Source organism: Malurus melanocephalus, unplaced genomic scaffold (assembly GCF_030028575.1).
Source record: "Malurus melanocephalus ecotype Western Australia unplaced genomic scaffold, MMel_1.1 scaffold_691, whole genome shotgun sequence".
NCBI classification, from domain to species: domain Eukaryota; kingdom Metazoa; phylum Chordata; class Aves; order Passeriformes; family Maluridae; genus Malurus; species Malurus melanocephalus.
The window spans coordinates 77,080-99,166 of NW_026623923.1; the positions used below are offsets into that span (position 1 = coordinate 77,080).

The 22,087-nt window shown below is 58.0% G+C and overlaps 2 protein-coding genes across 2 annotated transcripts in view; both read right to left on the reverse strand.

Moving 5' to 3' along the window:
* Positions 1-381: 381 nt before the first annotated feature.
* Positions 382-5,589, reverse strand: TUBB3 (tubulin beta 3 class III). Its single transcript, XM_057384190.1, is given in 5 exon segments — positions 382-1,682; positions 1,987-2,097; positions 2,791-2,899; positions 3,455-4,445; positions 4,447-5,589. Coding segments are annotated over 5 exon segments (3,228 nt in total). The 5' UTR covers positions 5,388-5,589; the 3' UTR covers positions 382-606.
* Positions 5,590-6,612: 1,023 nt separating this feature from the next.
* The window catches only part of TCF25 (transcription factor 25), a 17,973-nt gene continuing 2,498 nt past the window's right edge, over positions 6,613-22,087 (reverse strand). The window contains exons 2-18 of the mRNA XM_057384182.1: positions 22,028-22,084; positions 20,569-20,643; positions 18,775-18,896; positions 17,752-17,817; positions 16,950-17,032; positions 16,364-16,494; positions 13,562-13,661; positions 13,111-13,204; positions 12,208-12,300; positions 11,633-11,753; positions 11,174-11,333; positions 9,953-10,040; positions 9,228-9,386; positions 8,598-8,688; positions 8,286-8,365; positions 7,549-7,621; positions 6,613-7,427 (exon numbers count right to left, since the gene is read on the reverse strand). Of these exons, the coding sequence (XP_057240165.1) occupies positions 7,266-7,427; positions 7,549-7,621; positions 8,286-8,365; positions 8,598-8,688; positions 9,228-9,386; positions 9,953-10,040; positions 11,174-11,333; positions 11,633-11,753; positions 12,208-12,300; positions 13,111-13,204; positions 13,562-13,661; positions 16,364-16,494; positions 16,950-17,032; positions 17,752-17,817; positions 18,775-18,896; positions 20,569-20,643; positions 22,028-22,084 (1,755 nt within the window). The 3' untranslated portion in view covers positions 6,613-7,265. The remainder of the gene's footprint in view (positions 7,428-7,548; positions 7,622-8,285; positions 8,366-8,597; positions 8,689-9,227; positions 9,387-9,952; positions 10,041-11,173; positions 11,334-11,632; positions 11,754-12,207; positions 12,301-13,110; positions 13,205-13,561; positions 13,662-16,363; positions 16,495-16,949; positions 17,033-17,751; positions 17,818-18,774; positions 18,897-20,568; positions 20,644-22,027; positions 22,085-22,087) is intronic.

Sequence of the window (22,087 nt, forward strand, 5' to 3'; positions counted from 1 at the left end):
CCCCTCTGTCCCTATTCCTATAGCCCCTTGTTCCTATAACACCCAGCCCTATCGGCCAATGGCCTCCAGTGTCAGGGGGCTCAGACCCGGCAGTGCTCTGGGGAAACACCCCGGGGTCTGAGCTGCCGCCTCAGTTTGGGGAACAAAGGGCCGGCTCTGTCCTGGTACGGGGAGGTGGCTGCCACACCCCTCCCCACCCCCCCAGCATGGAGAAGGGTGACAGTGGGGACAAAGACACAGCCTGCCTGGATCTGTGGGGCAGGAGGGCGGGGAGCAGTGTATGAGGGCTTCCCAAAAGCCTCCCCCGAGTGGGAATGTCTGGAGGGACCAAACAGTGTGGGTGTCCCCTGTCCCCCCCACCCAGGAGCCACAGACGGGTAGTACCTGGACAGCAATAAATTTATTAAGTATTCAAAAAAAATAATAAGACACGAACCAGTAAAAAACGAAAAGGGGGGGAGGTAGGAAAGGGGGCTGAGGGGCCGAGCCGGCTCAGGGGGGACGGGGACAGGAGACACTGAGGGGGCGGCAGGGGAGCAGCACCTGGGGGACGCAGCAGCGCGAAGCCGGGGGGGCTGCGGGCACTGTCGGGGGCGGCGTCGGGCATCACTTGGCGCCCTGCGCCTCCGACTCCTCCTCATCATCCTCGTACATCTCGCCCTCCTCCTCGGCCGTGGCGTCCTGGTACTGCTGGTACTCGGACACCAGGTCATTCATGTTGCTCTCGGCCTCGGTGAACTCCATCTCGTCCATGCCCTCGCCCGTGTACCAGTGCAGGAAGGCTTTGCGGCGGAACATGGCTGTGAACTGCTCCGAGATCCTCTTGAACAGCTCCTGGATGGCCGTGCTGTTGCCGATGAAGGTGGAGGACATCTTCAGCCCCCGCGGCGGGATGTCGCACACGGCCACCTTGACGTTGTTGGGGATCCACTCCACAAAGTAGGAGCTGTTCTTGCTCTGGATGGCCAACATCTGTTCGTCCACCTCCTTCATGGACATGCGGCCACGGAAGACGGTGGCCACGGTGAGGTAGCGGCCGTGGCGGGGGTCGCAGGCGGCCATCATGTTCTTGGCATCGAACATCTGCTGGGTGAGCTCAGGCACGGTGAGGGCGCGGTACTGCTGGCTCCCCCGAGCCGTCAGCGGGGCAAAGCCCGGCATGAAGAAGTGCAGCCGCGGGAAGGGCACCATGTTGACGGCCAGCTTGCGGAGATCGGCGTTGAGCTGACCGGGAAACCTGAGGCAAGTGGTCACTCCGCTCATGGTGGCCGACACCAGGTGGTTGAGGTCGCCGTAGGTGGGGGTGGCCAGTTTGAGGGTGCGGAARCAGATGTCRTAGAGCGCCTCGTTGTCGATGCAGTAGGTCTCGTCCGTGTTCTCCACCAGCTGGTGGATGGAGAGCGTGGCGTTGTAGGGCTCCACCACCGTGTCCGACACCTTGGGGGACGGCACCACGCTGAAGGTGTTCATGATGCGGTCGGGGTACTCCTCCCGCACTTTGCTGATCAGGAGGGTGCCCATGCCCGAGCCCGTGCCCCCGCCCAGCGAGTGGGTCAGCTGGAAGCCCTGCAGGCAGTCGCAGTTCTCACACTCCTTCCGCACCACGTCCAGCACCGAGTCCACCAGCTCGGCCCCCTCCGTGTAGTGCCCCTTGGCCCAGTTGTTCCCGGCACCGCTCTGCCCTGGGAAAAGAGGCTCCGATGGCCGCTGGCCCCCCACGCCCGTGCCCGAGGGGAGCGGGGAGAGAGGATCGGGGCTGGGACCGGCCGCTGCCGCCGGCAGCACCTGGAGATGTGACGCCGGGCGGGGTGGGAAGAGGGAACCGCAGAGGTTTGGCGGCGTGCCGGCACTGCCGGGCCCCGCGGCGCGGGAGGGGTGTGCCCGCCGAGTGCCCCGGGGGTGGCGACGGGCCAGGCGGGTCCGAGGATGCAAGGGGCTGGGGGAAACATCAGGGGACGGTGAACCCCGCCCTCGCCGGGGACCTACCAAAGATGAAGTTGTCAGGGCGGAAGAGGTGGCCAAAGGCACCCGAGCGCACGCTGTCCATCGTCCCCGGCTCCAGGTCCACCAGGATGGCGCGAGGCACGTACTTGTGAGCTGAGAGAGACCCCATGATGGGAGGGGACCTGCCATCTCCCCCCATTCCCGGCCCCGCGGGTGTTTCCCAGCACCTGCAGGGTCCCACGGGGCTGCGTGCAGAGGTCGTGTCCCCCCCAAATCCCAGGGGCTCATGGGTGCGTGTCTCATGGCCCCACAAACAGTGGGGGTCATATGGGGTGGGTGCACATGTCTGTCCCCCGTCCCCCCTCCGGGCCCCACGGGCTGTGTGTATGTGTCACATTGTGTCCCCCACRCCCCACAGGACCCTACAGGGCGGGTGCAGGTTTCCCTGTCCCCCCGAACCACGGCACTGGGTGATGTGTGGTGTCCCCTCTCAGCACAGCGTCCCACGGGGTGGGTGCCTTTGTCATGCCCAAACTACGGGGTTCCATGGAGGTACACGTGACTGCAGGGTGTGAGAGGGTGGCTCTGTCCCACCCCTCAGGGTGTCTGCCCTCCGCRGCTCTGGGGTGCAGGTGCTGTGTGTGACCCCTCCCAAATCACAGGGTCCCACGGGGGAGGTGCACATGCCTGACCCCCACACCTCCCTGGGGTGGGTGGCTCTGTCTGTCCCCCCTCCCCGCCCCGGCAGACCCAGCTCCTGCTGCTTTTGGGGTCCCACCCCCAGCCCAGGGTGGGGGTTCCAGGTTGCCCTGCCTGGGGGGGTTCCGAGGGGGGGGGGTCGCTTACAAGAGGCCTCATTGTAGTAGACACTGATGCGTTCAAGCTGCAGGTCCGAGTCCCCCACGTAGTTGCCGCTGGGGTCGATGCCGTGTTCGTCGCTGATCACCTCCCAAAACTGGGGAGGACGAGGAGCTCAGCAAGGCGGGAGGCGCTGGATCACCCCCAARCCCCCGGGCGAGGCACGGGGCACCAGGATCCTCCCATCCCTAGGCAGGGCTGGGTGGGGCAAGAGGCACGGGGACACCCCAAACACTGAAATCCCCGGGCAGGGAGGGGCGGGGGGCGCCAGGACTCCCCAAACCCCTGGGCAGATCTCAGCMGGGCGGAAGGCACCGGGACCCGGTCAGGGCTCAGCGGAGGGGCGGGTACCGGCATCCCCYGAACGCCCAAAATCCCGAGCAGGGCGGGGGGTACCCCGGGATCCCCCAAAAGGCGGGTGGGGCTGAGGGGAGCGGTGGGCGCCGGGACCCCCCAAACGCCGAGCGGGGCGCGGCGCGGGCGCTGTCCGCGGTGCTGACGGACAAAGGCGGAGGGCGGGGGGGCGGAGCGCTTTGTCCTCCCGGTGCGGCGGGAGCGGGGGAGGGGAGCGCAGGGGAGGGGGGAGCGGGTCGGTCTTTGTCCGCCGCCCGGCTCCGCCGCGGCGGGCGGGGCGGGGCGGCGCCGCCGTTACCTTGGCGCCGATCTGGTTGCCGCATTGCCCCGCCTGGATGTGGACGATCTCCCTCATGGTGCGGCCGGGCCGGAGCGGAGCGGGACGGGAGCGGGCTGGGGCCGGGAGCGGAGCGGCACCGGAGCGGAGCGGCACCGGGAGCGCGGGGGGCGGCGCGGCCGCCGCCGCATCCTTTATAGGCTCCCGCCGCCGCACCGGGCCGGCCGCTGACGTCACCGCCGCCCGCAGCCAATCAGCGGCCGCCGCCGCAGCGCCGCAACAGCCCTGCGGCACCGGCACCGCCCGGCCCCGCCCCGCCCGGCCCCGCCCCGGCCACGCCCCGGCCACGCCCCGCCAACCGCGGAACCGCGACCCCGGCACCCGCGGGGGACACGGCCCGGGGGGCACCCCCGGCACCCACGGGGAACGGGGACGCCCCGGGACCTGCGGGGGGACCCTGGCACCGCTCGGCGTCGGCGGGAGCATCCCGGGGCGGCGCCGGCGGAGGGGCGGGGGGACACCCGCGGGACACCCCTCCCAACCGTGTCCCGTAACGGGGAGGGGTAGGGACAGAGTACGGGGGGGCCGCTCTGGGGGTGCCGATGGCCGGTCGCCCCCGCGGGACCGGAGACAGTGCCGGTGCCGGGGTGGGCGGTGGCGGGCGCGGCCCGAGAACAAAGGCGACCGTGATGGGCCCTTTGTCCGGGGGTGGCCGGGGCCGCCTCCCGCCTGGGGTCCAGCCTCCCGCCGCCCTGCAGGTCCCTCCCGGTGCCCGCCGGTCCCCACTGGGAACCAAGTGACCCTTGACCGATCGGCGGGGCCGGGAGGGACCTCTCCCCCCGGGGCTCCCTGGGGCTGCCCGATGCCAGCCACAGCGTCACTGCAAAGAGCCTTTATTGGGAACAGCGAGTCCCTCGCCCGGGCTGGCGGCTCGTCCCATCCGTCCGTCAGTCCATCCATCTGTCCGTTTCGGGGCGKGGGTGGCCGTGCYGGTACCRTGTCCCGCTGCCTACCAGGAGCACRTCACCACCTCCCGCAGCGTCCGCCGGAGCTCCTGGCTCCGGAAGGCGTAGATGAGGGGGTCAATCACCGAGTTACAGATGATGAGGATGAGGAAGAGGTTGAAGTAGCTGAAGAAGCAGGTGCAGAAGGGGTTGGTGGGACAGGTGACAATGAGGATGAGGTGGAAGAAGAAAGGCCCCCAGCAAATGAAGAAGACGCCCAGGAGGATGGTGAGGGTGACGGCACCCTTCAGGCTGCCACCACGGTGGGCGGTGGGCGGCTTCTGCTGGCTGGAGATGCTGTGGAGGTGGTGGCGGGCCAGGGCGAACATGTGGATGTAGAGCACCAGCATGAGGACCAGCATGAAGAGGAAGAAGCCGATGAGGCAGACGAGGATGGTGTTGCTGCGGCAGTAGGTGATCAAGACGGTGCTGGAGACGGTGCTGGCCAGCCAGACGCTGGCCATGGTGACCACGGCCCTCTGCAGCGTCATGATGCTGTGGTAGCGCAGGGCGTAGAAGATGGTGATGTAGCGGTCGACGGCGATGACCCCCAGGAAGGAGAGGGAGGACACGACGGAGCTGCAGATGAGCATGTCGATGACGCTGTCCATGTGGCGGACGATGCTGGGGTGCATCACCAGCACCCCGTGCTCCAGCAGCAGCATGAAGAGCATCTCCGCCAGGTTGCTGATGCTCACCAGCATGTCGGACACCGCCAGGCAGCAGATGAAGTAGTAGGTGGGCGAGTGCAGGTTCCTGTTCTTCAGGATGGCMGCCACCACCAGCAGGTTCTCCACCAGGCTCACCAGCCCCAGCGCCAGGAACAGCTCGCTGGGAATGTCCAGCCCCTGGCACCAGCCGCCGCTGGCCCCGAACACGGCGTTGCTCTGGTTGCCCTCGCTGGCGTTCCAGGGCTCTCGCAGCAGACGCAGGGGGGCCAGCGTCGACATGGCCCCCTCCTCAGCCCCGGGGCCCCCCGGGGTGCCCGCACAGCCCCCGAGCCCCCCGCCAGCGCTCCCGCAGTGTCCGGCGGCGAGGCCGAGGGGATGCACGGGAACTGGGGATGGGATGCGCCGGGGGTGCTGTGCACCCGCTGGGATCCCGCGGTGTGGCTGCCGCCCTCCGCGCTAGCCSTGCCCTGTGTCCTGTGCCCGCCGGCCCGGGGTGCTGGAGAAAGGGCCCTTTCTCTGCCCCACTTTAAAGGCGGCTCCCGCAGCTCCTCCCCGAGGAGGGTGGGCACCTGCGTGATTGAAGCACCCGGCAGTGAGGGGGGCCGCTGCCAAGGCCAGGGCTCACTGACCCCCAGCGTGGCCCTGGGGAACTCGACTGCTTGGGATCTCAGGGGTCTCAAATGCTCTGGGGTGGTCCGTGCATCCCTGGGGTTACGCACCTTGGGGTGGGCTGCCATAGGCCTCCTCTGTGCCCCGGGAGCTGTGCACCTTGGGATCCCCACGGATTGAGGTCCTGCAWCTGCTGGGGGAACCCCTGCAYCCCGGGGCCCTGTTTGTCTTGAGGGGTCCCATCTGCTGTGGGTGTCACCCACACACCCCGAGGTGTCCACGCGCCTTGGGGACCCCTGTAGGGCCCTCCCTACTGCACGACCCAAGCTGCCTCACACGGMAACCGGGAAAGGGTCCCATCCCCATGACCCTGGGGAAGATGTTTTACCATGGGGCAGGCGTGAGATCTGACAGGAATGGTCAAAAGCATGATTTAATGGGATGCTGCAGTGCTGCAGAGCCTGGCGCCGGAGGGGTCCCAGGCAGGCTGGGGGAGGACAGGACCCATCTGACCATCATGTGCCTTAGGTCCATGTTGATGCCTGGAGCCAAAGAACCATTCACAGCTCCATGAAAAGGCTGATCCCACGGTTATCCACTTCCGCTGGGAAGCCCATCCCTCTGGCATGGATGRAAATGGCTCAGCTGCACACACTGGGAAGGGGGTCCCAAGCTGCCACSGTGCCAAATTACAGGGATTGGGATCCTCCAATTGCAGGGACTGGGATCCCATGGGATTTGGGTATGCCAATGGAGAATGGAGTCAGGGTGGGCTGGCTTGAGACTGAAGGTCTGCACACAGCCCACCCACCCCAGCTACATCCCCCAGGGAGASAGCACAGCAGAATCAGGGATTTATTCCATGTATTCACCATTACTCAGCAAAAAAAAGAGAAAAAAGCTTTATGGGAACAAGGATGATTTAAGGTTTGACTATGGCTTACTTCGATCCTGGCTCTAGAAGGTGAAGGTGGGTGAATAAAGAATGGAGAAACAAAAGTGGGGGGGGAGGGAAGATTTCTTCTCCAAACATGATTAAAAGGCTGAAAAAGCTGCTCCATGCACAATTGTGGCAGCACAGGGGACCCTGAGACCTTTGGGAGGTTCAGTGCAGTAAGGGTGTGGAGTGTTTGGTGAAGGGACGGAAGCTCCAGGCTGTGGGAAACACAAAGGAGCTGAAGGAGAGGGCAGTAAAATCCTTCTGGGAATTAAGACAAGAGCCAGGAGAARAACAGGGAGGGGAATGGGATGGGAATTGTGTGTAGCAGAGGCCAGAAGGGGACTAAGCTGCCRTGGGGACAAGGGACAGCTGCTGTCGATTAGCTCGGACATGCTCAGACAGTCCTTGTCTCCCGTGGAGAGAGGGGCCCTGGCCAGGGCCCATGGCTGTGGATTCAGCCCCCGCCCCTGGACAGAGATCACGGCAGGGACACAGCCCCAGTGCTCACACACAGCCCGTTCCCACAGCCAGCCCGTTTGTGTGACTTTATTGGAGCGCAACACAAAGCGGACAGCGATGCCAGAGGGCTTGGGGAGAGAACCCCGGGCTCAATCCCAGTCCCCATCGCCCTCGGGATTGTCATCACGGGGGGGCTCCTGGAACTGGATGTTGGCCAGCATGTCCCTCATGGCTGCCATCAGCCTGTTCACGCCCTGGTTGAGATCCTGCGCTGCCCCGGCCTCCTCGTCCCCATCGTGCCGGATGTCCCCCTGCAAAACAGCAGCACTGTGGTGGCACAGACAGGGACAATGCTGGTGCCAAACCAGCACCAGGCTGGTGACAGCAGTGGCTCCTGGAGTGGGAGCACMACGGGAAAAACGGTGCACCCACCTGTAAGTTAAAATTTGGCAACAGCGAGCGGAAGAAGAGAGATAAAGTGCTTTCGTTGGAAGGATGGCTGGTCCTGGAAGAGACGAGTGGCACCATGGTGAAGGGACAGCTCAGTTTGTGACTGCTCAATGGGATGTGGGGGTGCTGGGAGAACCACAGCACTGCCAGAATCAGCCCTGAGAGAGGGAACTGGGGGGCTCCAAAGGGAGTCTGAATCAGGCAGCAGCAACTCCAAGCACTATCAAGGCCAGGCTGGATGGGGTTTTTGGAGCAACCYGGCCTAGTGGAAGGTGTCCCTTGGTAGGGAGTGGAATGAGCTTTAAGGTACTTGCAACCMAAAYCATTCCAGGATTCCATGATTCTACCAGCTCTGCTCTGAGTGGATCAGCGTGGAACACACACAGGGCATTCCCCTAACACCAGGACTGGCAGTATTTAAACTGCCATTCAYACCACACCCCCTCGGAAGGCCATGGCCTGGGTTTTCCCTGGCTTTTGTCCTACGGCTGGGAACAGCCAGCRGTGACCACCACGGGAAGCAGCCAGACCCGTCCAGCCTGTAGCTCTGCCTGCTTGGAGCACCACAGTTCTTCCTCTGCCACGGAGAAATGTCAGCACCCAGCACCCACGGGSAGCCCGGCCTGAGGCTGAGGGCGTGCCGACAACACGCGGGGAACACGGGAACACGGGAACATGGCTGGTTGTGCCAGCACCGGCGCCACGGGTGGAGGTGATACCTTTCCGGTTGGGTGTAGGAAACAATGGAATCCAGAGGAGGGAGGGGATCAAACCCCATCACTGGCTGTGAAGTCACCTCCTGCAGGGCAAGGAGAAAGGAGGGATGAAGGAAAAAGAAAGGAAGGAATGAAGGAGAAAAGAAGGGATGAAGGCTGCACATCCAGCAGCAGCAAACACGGGGGTTTTAAGGGAAGTTTTAAGCATAGGGAGGATGCCCCAGGGGTCATGGGAGTGAAGATGTGCCCAGCAGGGACACAAGTGCCACCTCACCACGTGCAGCCACAGCCCCTGTGCCCCACCAGGCCACTCACCAGAGGCAGGGCTGCCGTGGCCTCCTTCATCTCCGAGAGGATGATGTGCCGGTAGATGTTCCTGGGAGCACTCTGGTACCGGATCTTCCTCCTGATGCAGGAAGGAGAGAGCAGCGTGCCMTGAGCAGGCACATTCCTATTTCTGCTGCTCCAGGCAGTGTCAGCAGCTTCCCTGGCTCTGGAGGACTGGCCATATTGGATGGAGTTGTATTAATGTGAGCCAAAGCGGGGTGGCAGCTGCTGAGCTCCGGAGAAAGAGCAGAGAGCTTGGGGACAAGCAGATTGACCTTGGTTTAGGACACCCGATGGCTCTCTCCTGCTTCTCAGCAGGAGAAGGGAAGGGTTTCTAAGCTCTCATCTGCCCTGTGTGGCCATCCCTGCCCTCTCCAAGATGTTTCCAGGGTACAGGTGATAGCAAGCCTGGGGAAGGCAGTGCAGGATATGCAGTGCAGGTTCAGCTCTTCATTCCCATTTGTGAAAAGCATGGAAGAGCCTCTCCCTTCCTGGCCCTACATGTGATCCTCAGCATCAGAGCAGCAGCTGTGGGGCTCTGAGCCCTGCCCCAGACACTGGAACTGCCAAGGACAGACCCTCTGTCCCCTGTCCCTGCCCTCCACCCTCTGTGCTCACTTTTGCTCAGCCTCCTGCACCAGCGCGTCCTGGGCGTCCACCATGCGCAGCACCTCGTGAACGTGGGGCTCCAGCCAGGCCATGACAGCCGGGTCCTTCCACAGGGTGTGAGTTCTGCCCACGTACAGGGATGTCAGCTGGTTCAGGGCGGGCGACTGGCTATGGGAGAGGGATGTTACTCACRGCACCCTCCTCCTCCTCCTCTTCCTCACAGGATGCTGAGGGCTCAGCTCTGTGTGGCGTGGGAACACGAGGGGACTCGCAGGCGCCTGCCTGGCTATTGCCATCCCCCTTCACCAAGTCTCCTGCCTTCACCTACTTTCAGGCTAAGCAGARCCATGAAATGAGGGAACACTGCCCTGGCCCGAGGGAACACTGCCCCTGCCCTTCGTGTGCTGAGGAAGACCATGTGCCAAAGGAATGCAGACTGGTTGGAGACAGCCTGTCCTGGGAGGACCCACCCATCACTCTCCCTCCCTGAGCACACCAACAGGCTTTGGGGTGAACTTCTGAACCGTCCACCTTGAGGTGAGGTGGGTCTGTCAGCCTGATCCAGAGGCCATTATGGAAATCCATTATCAAAGGGGTTATCAAATGAGGCATTATCAAATGAGCCTACTCAGAGAACCCAAACAAGCTCCTCCATTAGCTGTCTGAGCACGCAAGATCCCCGCTGCCGGCAAAATCGATCCCTTCTCTTTGCTGAGAACATCTCCAGGCCTTACCTGATCTGGGCATTCAGCCCGAAGAAGGGGTGGGAGGTGACCCTGGCATCAGGCTGCACGCTGCAGTGATCCAACAGCGGCATCAGAACTGCAGGACAAAGGCAGAGAACTCATTTGGACCTGTGGTGAGAGGTGGTGTGGGGTGGGGTCACCCCGTAAAGAGACACCCCCCTCCTCAGAGCCAGAACCTCCCAGGGCACCATCAAGGGCACAAGGAGGGAGGTGAGGGCACTGCTGGTCCCTGTGGTGGCACAGGGGTTATTCCAGCCACCCCAATGAGCAGTGAAGAAGGTATTTCCAGCCCCCACAAACTGAATCGCAGCTGGAGAGCTGGTTCTTCCTGCTGCACACACCCTCCACTGGGCCTGAGGGCTGTGCAGCACCCATGGGATGAAAGGGAGAGTGATGGGCACCCATGGGGAGAGCACAACCAAAACAGAGCTGTGCCTCTGAGGGACAGCCAAGGAGACTGGCTTGTCCTGGCTCCGGGCAGCCCCGAGGTGGTGAGACATCTCATCTGATATTTCAGCTCTTACACTCCCCCAGCCTGCTCACCCCTGACCACTGTTGGTGGAGGAGCACTGGCTGCTCTGGGGAGGGAGGATAGAGCCATGGAATCACAGGATTGTTTGCACTGGAAAAGCCCCGAAGATCATTGAGTCCAACCATTCCCCCAGCACTGCCAAGGCCACCCCTAAATCATGTTCCCAGGTGCCACATCCACATCTTTTAAATTCCTTAAATCCACAGCCCTGGGCAGCTGTGCCAGCCASAGCTGGACAACACTTTTGGGGAAGGAATTGTTCCCAATATCCAGCCTTGAGGCCGTTTTCTCTTGTCYTATCCCTGTTCCCTGTGAGCATAGCCCAAACCCCTCCTGTCAGGGAGTTGTGCAGAGCCACAAGGTCCCCYCTGAGCCTCCTTTTCTCCAGGCTGAGCCCCTTCCCCAGCTCCTTCAGCTGCTCCTGGTGTTCCAGCTCTGCTGCCCTTCCCTGTACGTGCTCCAGCCCCCCAATGTCTGTGCTGGGATGAGGGGCCCAGAACATCCCACAGGGTTCGTGCAGGGCACAGGCACCACCGTCCTGCCAGACCGCGTCCCCTCTGACTCAGGGCTCCCTCCTCAAAGGCTCTTTGCAAATTCCTGCCAGGAATGCAGCCCTGGCTGTCACAGAGGACAGGGCAAAGCCTGCAGGGATGGCCTCACCATGGGGACAGACTCACCGCTCGGGAACATGATGAGAGCGAGCTGGATGAGCCGGGCCGCTCGCTCTCGGGCCTGGCTCCGCTCCAGCTCCGGGCGCTCTTCCTGCTGGCTCAGGAAGAAATAGGCCAGTGGCACCGAGAAGGCAAAATTGGGCAGCTGGGACAGATTCCGGTGACTCTGCAGGATCGGGGAGAGAGTTACCGAGAAATGATGCTGTGCAGCAGATCCGGGCTGTGCGGGGTGGGGGCTCTGCCCGCCGGGGTTAAGTGAGTTCCCAGCCACTGGCTCGGTGCCCCCACAGCTGAGTGAGCAACTTTGAGTTCTTACAACTGTTTGCAGGATCCAAGCATTACAGGAACCAWCAGCCCAGCCTTTATGGATCATTCCAGTGCTGTTGGGATGCCAGCTGGGCTGTGAGATCCYCTCCCCACGTGGTGGGGAGCACCCCAGGCACCAACTCGCCCCCACCCCCTTACCTCCTGGCCACTCACCTCCCACTCCTGGAAGAGGCGGGTCAGGAAGGTGTATTCCCTGGCCCGGAGGGACAGGAAGTCAATGAGCAGCAGCACACAGAGYGGGTCATTCTCGGGATCAAGGCTTGGGAGCAGGGGAGAAAACAAAATCAGTKTTACAACAGCTGAGAGCTGCCCTGATTCCTGAGTCAAACAGCCTCTCACAGTGACACCCAGTGACTCAGCAAACTGGGAGAACGGGAACACATGGCCAGCGGGATGATGGAGTGGTGCTGTAAAAGGGATGGTCCCCTGTTACCACCCAGGAGGATCAGTGGCCACAAACTGCRTGGGCTGAAGCCACTGTCACAATTCTGTTCTGCTGAGCCTCCGAGTTCAGGCCACAGCTCAGGGGTCACAGGCCACCCAGGGCCCCTCCTCACCCATCACCTCTCCAAGGGCACCAGCACATCCCCAGCACAGACCTGGGCAGCTCTAAGTGGTGAGAACAAGTCCTCACCAAGGCCAGGAGCAGCAGGACCCCGCTGGGGTGACCATCCCCCAAACCCAGACACTCCATCCTCGGCAGAGGCACCAACCTCAGGATGAGCTTGCAGAACTCCAGGGCTGTGCGGGGACAACCCCTCTTCTCCAGGAACATCAGGTGCTTGAAGAGAGCCAGGAAGAAAGCCCTGCATGGGGAACAGCAGCAGGACTTAGAGATCAGATGTGGAAAGAAGCACTTTGTGCCACTCAAAAAAGGGTCACAGTCACTGCCAGCTCCTCACCCCCAAGCATCACACCCTGGTGTGCCACAGATTCCCCATGCTCCCACGTTTTTTCTTCTTTTWTTGCAAGATCAAGGACAGAAAATTCATGACCTGCTCTGGATGGAGACTGGGACCACGACAAATAAATCCACCAGTTCCACATCCTGCCTTGTCCCCGTGGTGTGGGGATGGTGACGCAGAGTGGGCAGGCCCAACTCCTGAACTGGGGATACAGGTCACCAATGGCACAAAGTGTGTCAGCCAGAGGGACTGAAATGTGAGCACCCTCCAGGTACAGCAGTYTGGGAGAGATGGCTTGGGTCAGCTGACTGGAAAATTCCCAGAATAAAGTCACCTTTCCCAGCAGCTGCAGAGCTGGAGTTACATAAAGAGCTGGGCTGGGAGGAGTATGAGTGCTGGGGACGATGGCTGGAAACRCACAGCAAGGATTTCTGTGACCATTTTGGACTAAGAGCTATTAATGGCATGAGAAGACAGGGAGGGACACTTCCTACTCCAGGAAGATATCCCTTCAGAAAAAGGATGCTTTGTTGCTTTGTRCAGAAGCATCCATGCACGAGCTGTGCTCCAGCACCATTCCAGGAGCCCCTGACAGAAAGGGACACTCAGGGTCCCCCTGGATGAGCAGCAGTGCTCAATTTGGGTGGCTGTGGCCAAAGTGGGAGCTGAAGGAGCTGCAGCTGAGCCTCCCCGTTCCCCAGCCCTGCTCACCTGTTCTCTGGCCGCCGGTAGTCCAACCTGCAGGTCCCGCTGGTGAGGCTGAACACGGGATGGAAGGCGCATTCCAGGCTGTACAGGGCCCGCTCTGGGAACAGCAGGGACAGTGTCAGGGACAGGACAGGGACACCAGTCCAGCACAGCACTGCCCAGCACTCGGTTTAGCCAAAAGACAGGAAATCAGCTCATTCCCAGCCACCGTGGCACAAAGTTACTTCACACAATGTGGCAGCAGCAGGTACGAGGGTGATGAGCAGTTCTACATTAGATCACAGTCTGGGCAGGAAAAGGAACCATTCTGGGATTGAATGGTCCAGCTGCCTCTGCCACAACTCTGGCACACGGGAAAGCCAAGCTCCTGCCCTCTGCTGCCCTGTGCCAGGGCCTGCCCACCCTCCCAGGAAGGATTTCACACTGACACATCTGCTCCTCACCTCACTCTTACCTATGAGATCCCGGGCCATCTCCTGGTCCTCCTGCATGCGRCACACATCACTGAGCTGCAGCAGCGAGTCCACGTGGTAGGGGTTCATCTGGAGCAGCAGCTGCACAAGAGCATTGCAAAGATTCCAGGTCATTACTGGTGTGTCAGGAATTTGGCCACTGAGCCAGGCACCTTCCAGCACCAGCTCTGTGACACACAGAGCCTGTCCTGCCACATCCACCCGTCCTGCCAAGCTGGAGAGCACAGGGAGCTCTGTCCCCACCAYGTGCAGGAGGGGAGCCCTCAATTGCAGCCTCCCTCAGGCAGCTCCCTCACAGCTTTTCCAGCACAGGCCATGCCAGGCCTTTGATCATCTTTATTGTCCTCCTTTAGATCTCATCCAGCTCCTCCATTTCCTTTGAAAGGAAAGAAAAAGATGCAGGCACCGTTACAGTTTGAGGCTTTTTATCTATCCCTCAACAGTTCTGAGCATTTGTTCAGGGGTTTGCATCCTCTGGATGCTGAGAGGAAATTTGGACACATCTATTACAAATCCAGGAACCAGCAATGGTAAGGGATAATAACAATAAATATTTACTTCCAGGCTTCAAAAGAGAAGTTTAGCCTAAAAACTTCCTCCATTGACTAAGTATATTACAAATAGGTTAAATTTCCTAAGTACCTAAAACCTCAGTGCAGTAAAAATCATTGAAGCTACTACAAATCTTCTCATAGACTAGTTTGGGTTTGGTTTTTTTTTCTTAAAACTGAAAACATAAAGCTTCTGAAGCTCCAGAAGTTTCCATCTGCAGGGTGGGGACCTGTGAGACCACCTACAGCAAAAGACTGGATGCTCCACGCTGACCCAGCCCAGCCTGGAGCCACTTGCCTGATGCTTAGCCTCTTCCTTAAAGGGTAACACTCACAAAAGCTCCTTTCTAGTCCACTTTTTGGGGGGACATGGAGTGCTTGGGGTCAYTGTGATAGCAAAAAGCCAAGAAAAGGTCACCAAGACCCTTTAGGCTACCAGCAAGGAAAAACACTCCCTGAACAAAAGACTCCCCAAAAATAATGTTTTATGTGTTGAAACCACAGCAGCAAGGCAGAGCTGGGCTCCAGCTACACCAGGACTGTGGTGACCATGGACAAAYTGTCTGTTGGCAAATCCATCTGTTAGATTTTACCCTTAATGAAGAAGTAGAAGCCTTCAARCTGTAGGAACGTCCTCAAATTTAGCCAAATTCCCTAAAAGGGTCAGAGCATCCAGAGTAAAATACCATGAAAAGCCTGTCCTGTGTGGGACCAAGCTGGAGCTGCCCCTGGGACTCTCTGCTGCACAGGAATTACCYTGGCTCACCTAATCCAAATGCTCAATCCAGGCAGAACTGCCGAGCTGGAGCAAGCACCCTGAGCCRAGGGTGGGAAAGCAGAAGGAAGTAAACTTTTCTTAGCAGACAATGGGCTCTTTAAGGAACATCTCCAGGGCATGTATCCCAGCTTCTGTGGCYAGGCCTTTCAGAGAAAACATCCCTCAGTTATGGTTTAGCTGGGTGCAGAGCAATTTGGCTGTTGCTTATCACGCCAAACTATAAATGTTACCATACAGCTTAATGAGTTCGGACATGCATGAAGGACTCCCAACACAAAAGCCCGTTTTGCTGAAATACCAAGAAAAGTCACATTTTAATCCTTGCAGGAGTTTATAAATAGAACAGCTGTTAGTTTGGATTCCCAGTTCATGATGGGTTTATACAATATTYCTCCTTTCCCAGCTAAGAGCTGACACAAGGGAGCTTTATTCCCTCCCTTCCAGCCAAACGGACGGTTCCTGTGGGTTTCTCTCTCAGAAGGTGACTGGCATGTGCTTAGCAGAGCATCCAAGGCTCAGCCACYGGCCACCAGACCTCCTCTGAACCAAGAAGATCACTTATTAACAAGGTGACAGCACAGCTCAGTGCTCAGCACTGCCTCGCCCCACACAGAGGGAAAAGAAATAATCCAAGGCTCWGCAGAGGGATCTGGACAGGATGGATCAAGGGGATGAGGCCAGTGGGRTGAGGGTCAACAYAGTGAACTGTTGGGACCTGCCTGTGGGTCACATCAACATCATGAATGCTACAGGMTGGGGGCAAAGTGGCTGGAAAAGGASCTGGAGGTGCTGGTGACAGTGGATGGACAYRAGCCCAGGTGGGCAGGAAGGCCACTGGCACCTGGCCTGGGTCAGCAATGGCCCCAGGACCAGGACAGTGCTTGTCTCCTGTGCTGGCACTGCTGGGCCACTTCCAGTACTGGGGGAGCTCTGGGCCACTCATCCCAACACAGACACTGAGGGGCTGGAGTGTGTCCAGAGAAGGGAACAGAGCTGGGGAAGGAGCTGGAACACCAGGAGAGGCTGAGGGAGCTGGGAAAGGGGCTCAGCCTGGAGAAAAGGAGGCTCAGGAGGACCTTGTGGCTCTGCACAACTCCTGAAAGGGGGCAGCCAGGGGGGTCGAGCTCTGCTCCCAGGGAACAGGGACAGGAGGAGAGAAAATGGCCTCAAACTGTGGCAGAGAATGTTCAGGTTGAATATTTGGAATGATTCCTTCCCCAAAAGTGCTGTCCAGCCCTGGCCCAGCCTGCCCAGGACAGTGGCAGATTCTCCATCCCTGGAGGGTTTAAAAGTGGTGWGGATGTAGCAGTTGTGGACATGGGTCAGGGGTGCAGTGCAGGGGGAACAGCTGTCTCAGAGTCTTTTCCAACCCAAACAATTCCAGTGGGATGCACCAGCCCACCTCCCCAGGAAAAGAGGCTGCAGGAGCACAGCAGGGAACAGCACGAACGTACCACGATGTTGTTGGGGTCCATGGACTCCACAGCATCCAGGAATTTGAACTGGACCTGCTGGTACTCACGGTGGTGCTCGAAGGTGAAGTGCTGCACCCCTCTCCGGGTGTCCAGCAGCTGCATGGTGATACCTGGAGGGTGCAGGGGAGACCTGGGTACCCCAAAAGAACCTCTTCTGCTCTCCCACAGCCTCGAAAGCTCACTCACATCACTGGGTCCAGAGCCACAGGTGTTTTTGGAAATTCCCAGAGAATTTCACTCTTTTCTCCCCATCTCCTGAGTCAAAGTGCCAACACACCCAAAAATCCCAGACTGTGCACTCTCCCCAGGGATATCTCTCATTATCCAGCAATCCTGCTGCTAAGATGGGAAGCACCCATGTCCTGCTACCTCCAAAAGAGGGGGAAACAAACCCAAATCATGAGGTACAACTCCACAGATTCCTCTGTTGAGGAAGGTGTATTTCCACCAGCTGAGGAGCAGTTCCCTTTTAGATTCTGTGCCCTGAGCAGCATCCATGGCACATGGGAGGGGGCCAAGGGTTAGGAGGGCAGGAGGGGACAGGAGGCAGCCCCAAAAGCCTCACCTGTCTTGCTGTAGCGTGGCCAGGTGTTCTTGGGAGCTGTCAACCACATGCTGCGGACGTACTGCCGCTGCCTTTGCCTGGGCCTGGGGAGRGGAACACACAGGTCACAATTCTCAGCACTGACAGAAGGAGGGATGAAATCATCTTTCAGGGAAAAAATTAGATCCTTCCTCACACTGAGCTGCACCCAGAGCCTGGTGTTTGCCTCCAAGACACAAAACATCTGTGCTCACACTTTGCCTCATGTGCACCATCTAGGCCAGCCAGTGCCTCCAACATCTCCACTTCCAGAGCTTCTCTCTCTGTTTTTATCCCTGCCAAACTCTCAGCTGCCTCTGTGCTTCAAACAGGTCCAATTAGGAGAGCCCCACATYCCTCTGATTCATCCCTCTTCCCAGCAGGATCTTCGAATGTCAACTGGATTAGTTTAAGCCACACTCAAAAAWGCACAATTTATCRGTTCAGGAGCAATTCAGGATCGAGSYTGARAGAATCATGTCTCCTCAGAAAGAGATCATAGACTATCCTCAATTTGGCAGTAAATGAGAGGAGAAAGAAGCAAAAGAAAAAGCAAATGCCAGCAAAAGCCTGGAGAAGTCTTCCCCCACTTTGCACACATCACAAAAAATGTTCCTCTGTTCCAACAAGCAACCACTAAATGAGTAACACACCCTGAGTCTGGGATTACCTACCCAGGTGTGGCACTGGGAACTCCATGAGCCCTGCCAAGCACAGGACAGACCTCCTTGGACATGGAAATGGTTTAATATCACCATTTAATAATTAATTATTCTGGACTAACCTCTGGTCCCCAAGCACAGCACGAGCCCCAAAATATCTCTTCAATTCATTCTCTGGATTCAAGTTTCTGAAAAGGTGGAAAAAGGAAAGAAAGGGTCAATCAGTTAAACACAGCCCAAAATGCCACACTCAAATCTCTCCATCAACACCCATTACCCCAAAGTGCCTCTGGAAAACCCCCAAACTGTCCCACTGATCACACACAGCACAGAGAAAGGAGACTAAAACCAGCCAGAAGTGGCAGGGAAGGCCTTGCTGTATCAGACATGCTTGCTTCCTGCTCTGCTCCAGAGCTGGGGAATACAGCTGCTGCCCTCTCCAGGGCAGCTGGAGCCTTAGCTGGGATGTTCCAGGAGAAGCCAGGGCTCGGGAGTACAGGTGAATTCCATGTCAAGCTTTACACACCAAGGCTCTTGACACCTCTGCAGAGGCTCTCCCACAAAGGATCAGAGGCTGGAATGTCCTCTGGAGACTAATCTGGTCCTACCACCCACTCCAGGCAGGCCTGGCAGCAGAAAACCCCCATCAAAACAAAAAAAAATGCCTTCCAGAGGAGCTGTTAGGAACAGGGATGTGCATAACCTGTTAGGAACAGGGATGTGCACAACCATGCCAACCCTTCCCAGCAAGGTGTGGAGTTTGTGGCCAGATCACACTGGGAAGCTCCCATCTCCCTTCTTCGGGGGACAGATATCCTGTCACACCTGTCACACCAAGGCACCTCTTGGCACCTCTGCAGAGGTTCTCCCACAGAGGGTCAGAGGCTGGAATGTCCTCTGGAGACTAATCTGGTCCTACCACCCACTCCAGGMAGGCCTGGCAGCAGAGAACCCCCATCAAAACAAAAAAATGCCTTCCAGAGGAGCTGTTAGGAACAGGGATGTGCACAACCATGCCAACCCTTTCAAGCAAGGTGTGGAACTCGTGGCCAGATCACACAGGGAAGCTCCCATCTCCCTTCTTCAGGGGCAGATATCCTGTCACACCAAGGTCAGGAGGGAGGTGAGGTGGGTGCCAGCAGTACCTGTGCTCCACGTAGAGCAGAGGCCGGCTGTCGGTGATGATCCCACCCTGGCTCTGTGGCACCAGCCCGGGGTCCTCAATCCTCTCCAAAAGGCTGTCAATGTCTTCCAGGTCATTGTCTTCCTTAAGAGAGGCAAAGCAAGGCATTTATTACAGGCTGAGTCACAGCATCCTGCGGGTCACCCAGCAGAGATCACACCCTGTCATCTCCATCATCCTGATCCCTGGGCAATGGGCTGTGGCGCTTCAGAAAATCAAATCACAGAATGCTTTGGGTTGGAAGGGACCTTAAAGCTCATCCAGTGCCACCCCCTGCTGTAGGCAGGGACACTTTCCACTGTCCCAGAGTGCTCCAAGTCCAACCTGGCCTTGGACACTTTGGGATGGGGCAGCCACAGCTGCTCTGGGCACCCTGTGCCAGGGCCTGACCACCCTCACAGGGAAGAATTTCTTCCCAATATCCATCTAACCCTGCCCTCTGGCAGTGGGAAGACACTTCCCCTTATCCTGACACTCCAGGCCCTCGTCCAAAGATATTTTAAATACTTAAGTAACCAGCCTTCACCCTCCACTTTCCACGGAAACACCAAGTTACTGCTGTGAGCCTCATGATAAGGTCCCAAACACTCACATGACTTTAATCCAACTGTCCTATTCCCCATCTTCCARCCATCCCAGGAATTCATCCAGCTGCTCACATCCAACAGTTGTGTAACACTTTCACCCTGATTCCCCTCTATTTCCCCTCCCACAAACAACAAGTGACACATTTCTTACGTGCCTGTTTCACATCCTCCTCATGATGTCCATGGGTGGAACACAGAATTCCATTCAGGACACCCAAGCAGCACTGCCAGCTTGCCTTTTCCAGCTAAATTTAGCCCGTGTGTGGAGTGTACAAAGGGAAGGGATAACGTGCTCTGCATGGAAGGGCTGGAACAGAGACTGTATTATCCCTTGTAGGCAAACCAAACTGCCCGGGTCTGGGTCTCCCCCAGCCTCCAGCTGGCACATGTCCCTCTGCTGCTCAATATTCTTGGACTGGGAAAGGAAACAGGCTCTCCAGGAGAGTTCTCTACCTCAGGAACTCGCTCCTGAGTGGAATTCTCARAGAGGAGGATGCCAGCTGGATGCTGGAGCTTCTGTCACAGCTTAGCCATTCACTCCAGCATCCTGTGRCTCAGGATGTTGAGCAAAGAATCTCCCTGGAGTGAACAGGGAGGTTGGACTCCATGATCTGGGAAGTCTTTTCCAACCTTAATTCTGTGGACTGACTGTTCAAAACTCCAACCTTGCCAGAAAACYAGCTGCCATTCCTCTTGAATTTAGGAGATCCATGACTTTTACCCACCTGCTCATTCCAGCTMTGGGGTCCCCAGTACTGGAAGGATGTGGARCTGCTGSAGTGAGTCCTGAGGAGGCCACAGAGAYRCTCCAGGGTTGGAGCCYCTCTGCTATRGAGACACCTTAGAGCCCCTTCCAGTSCCTAAAGGGGCTCCAAGAGAGCTGGAAAGGGRCTTTGKACAGGGSATAGAGTGAGTGGACAGGGCTTGRAGCAACCTGGTCTGATGGAAGGTRYCCCTGCYTGTGRCAGGGGGTGGAATGAGATGAGCTTTAAGGTCCCTTCCAAACTAAACAATTCTAGGAGTCCACAATTCTAGAAACGCTTCTTTAAATTTATAATTTGAAATGGCTTTTTTTTTTGCCTGGAATCTCTCCTACAGCCACCTCAGAATTCCCACTTTGCCAACCCCACTGGAGGAATCAGCCGGACTCAGATCTCACACAGACATACCACAGTCTCTCCTGCTGAATTTTTCTTGGTTTTCCTTTTCTTTTTTTTCTTCCGTGGCTTGTTACTTGATGCTGGCTGCAAAGACAAAGAGAAGAGCTGTCAGCACTCCTGTGAACTGCAGGGGTGCCAGCTCCATGGGAAGAAGAGCATTTCCCACAGGAATCAGCACACTTAAATAAAATCAAAATTCACCCTTTAGCATTTGTTAGTGAGTGGAAATTAAGACACTAGGAGAAAATGGAGGAAAGCACCAAAGATTCACAAAGGGTTACACCTCAGCCAACTTTCAGATCAATGTCTGAGGCTACAAAATCAGGAGAAACAAGTATAACTGTGCCAGGTGTGAAGGAAATGCTTCAGCCTCTTTCAGTCTCCAGGATAAGCTGCATTTCTACCTTTCTGAGGAGCAGGTCAGTTCCCAGTTTCATTCCCATTTCCACAGAAACCAACACCTCACAAATGTCCCAGTGACAGAGGCCTCTCCCTGCAGATGCAGCTGCTCCAGCTCAGGATGTGGGGGGCATTCCCTAACCTGACTGGCACAGTTGGCTCTTCCCTGGGTGCACAGGATCTAGCAGGTAACACAGCAATGGATCACAGCATCATGGAATGCTTTGGCTTGGAAGGCATCTCAAAGTTTATCCAGTCCCCTACCCCCTGCCATGGGCAGAGACTCCTTCCACTAGACCAGGTTGCTCCAAGCTCTCTCCTGGTTCTCCTGGCTCTACCCAAGAGCAGCAGGCGCCCGTCCAGGGCTCCCACACCCTACCTGGAGCTCTGGGAGCAGCCACAGGTGTGTCCTGCAGTGCTGGCACAGCAAACTCACCAGGTCAGGGCTCCTAAAACCACTGCTCACACAGGGACCACAATCCTGAGCACWCACAGCCCCTGGGCTGGCAGAGGCCACTGGCACAGCTGGAATGCACAACTTTGCTCCTCTAGCACCCAAACCCCAGGGACACACACCCCAAAATGCACAGCAAATAGGGGAGACCAGGGGCCAACATCCTTTGCTCCCCTAGCCCTCATCTCCAGTGAGATCTGGGCTAGACTTGCCATGGAAGATTATTAATTAAATACCCCTTTCCTTACAAAATCCTGCAAGGARACACTTCTGGGCTGATACAGACCACAGGAGGAATTCTGACCTCCAGTGACAACAAATCACTATGGGGAACAACATGTTCAGTATTCAGTTGACACTGTTTGAAGTCTTGACATCTTGTGTTCCAAAACAAATGCATCCTGGGGACATTTCCCCTCAGCCAAACGTCAGTGCTCATGCAGCCTCAGCACAACATCTTCCTCGGGTGCCTCCTCTCTGCAGCTGGAAAATCCCTCTGGACCCTACAAACCCAGCCCTCAGGACCAAACTGCTCATCCTTCTCCAGATCTGAGTTCCCAGGTTTAGGCGTGTGCCCGTGCCCTGTCTCTCTGTCAAATCCCTGCGGGTAGCTACCGTTTGGTCTGGCTGCTCAGCCTCCTGCCCGTCTCTGTGCCCATCTCCATCCGTGTCCTC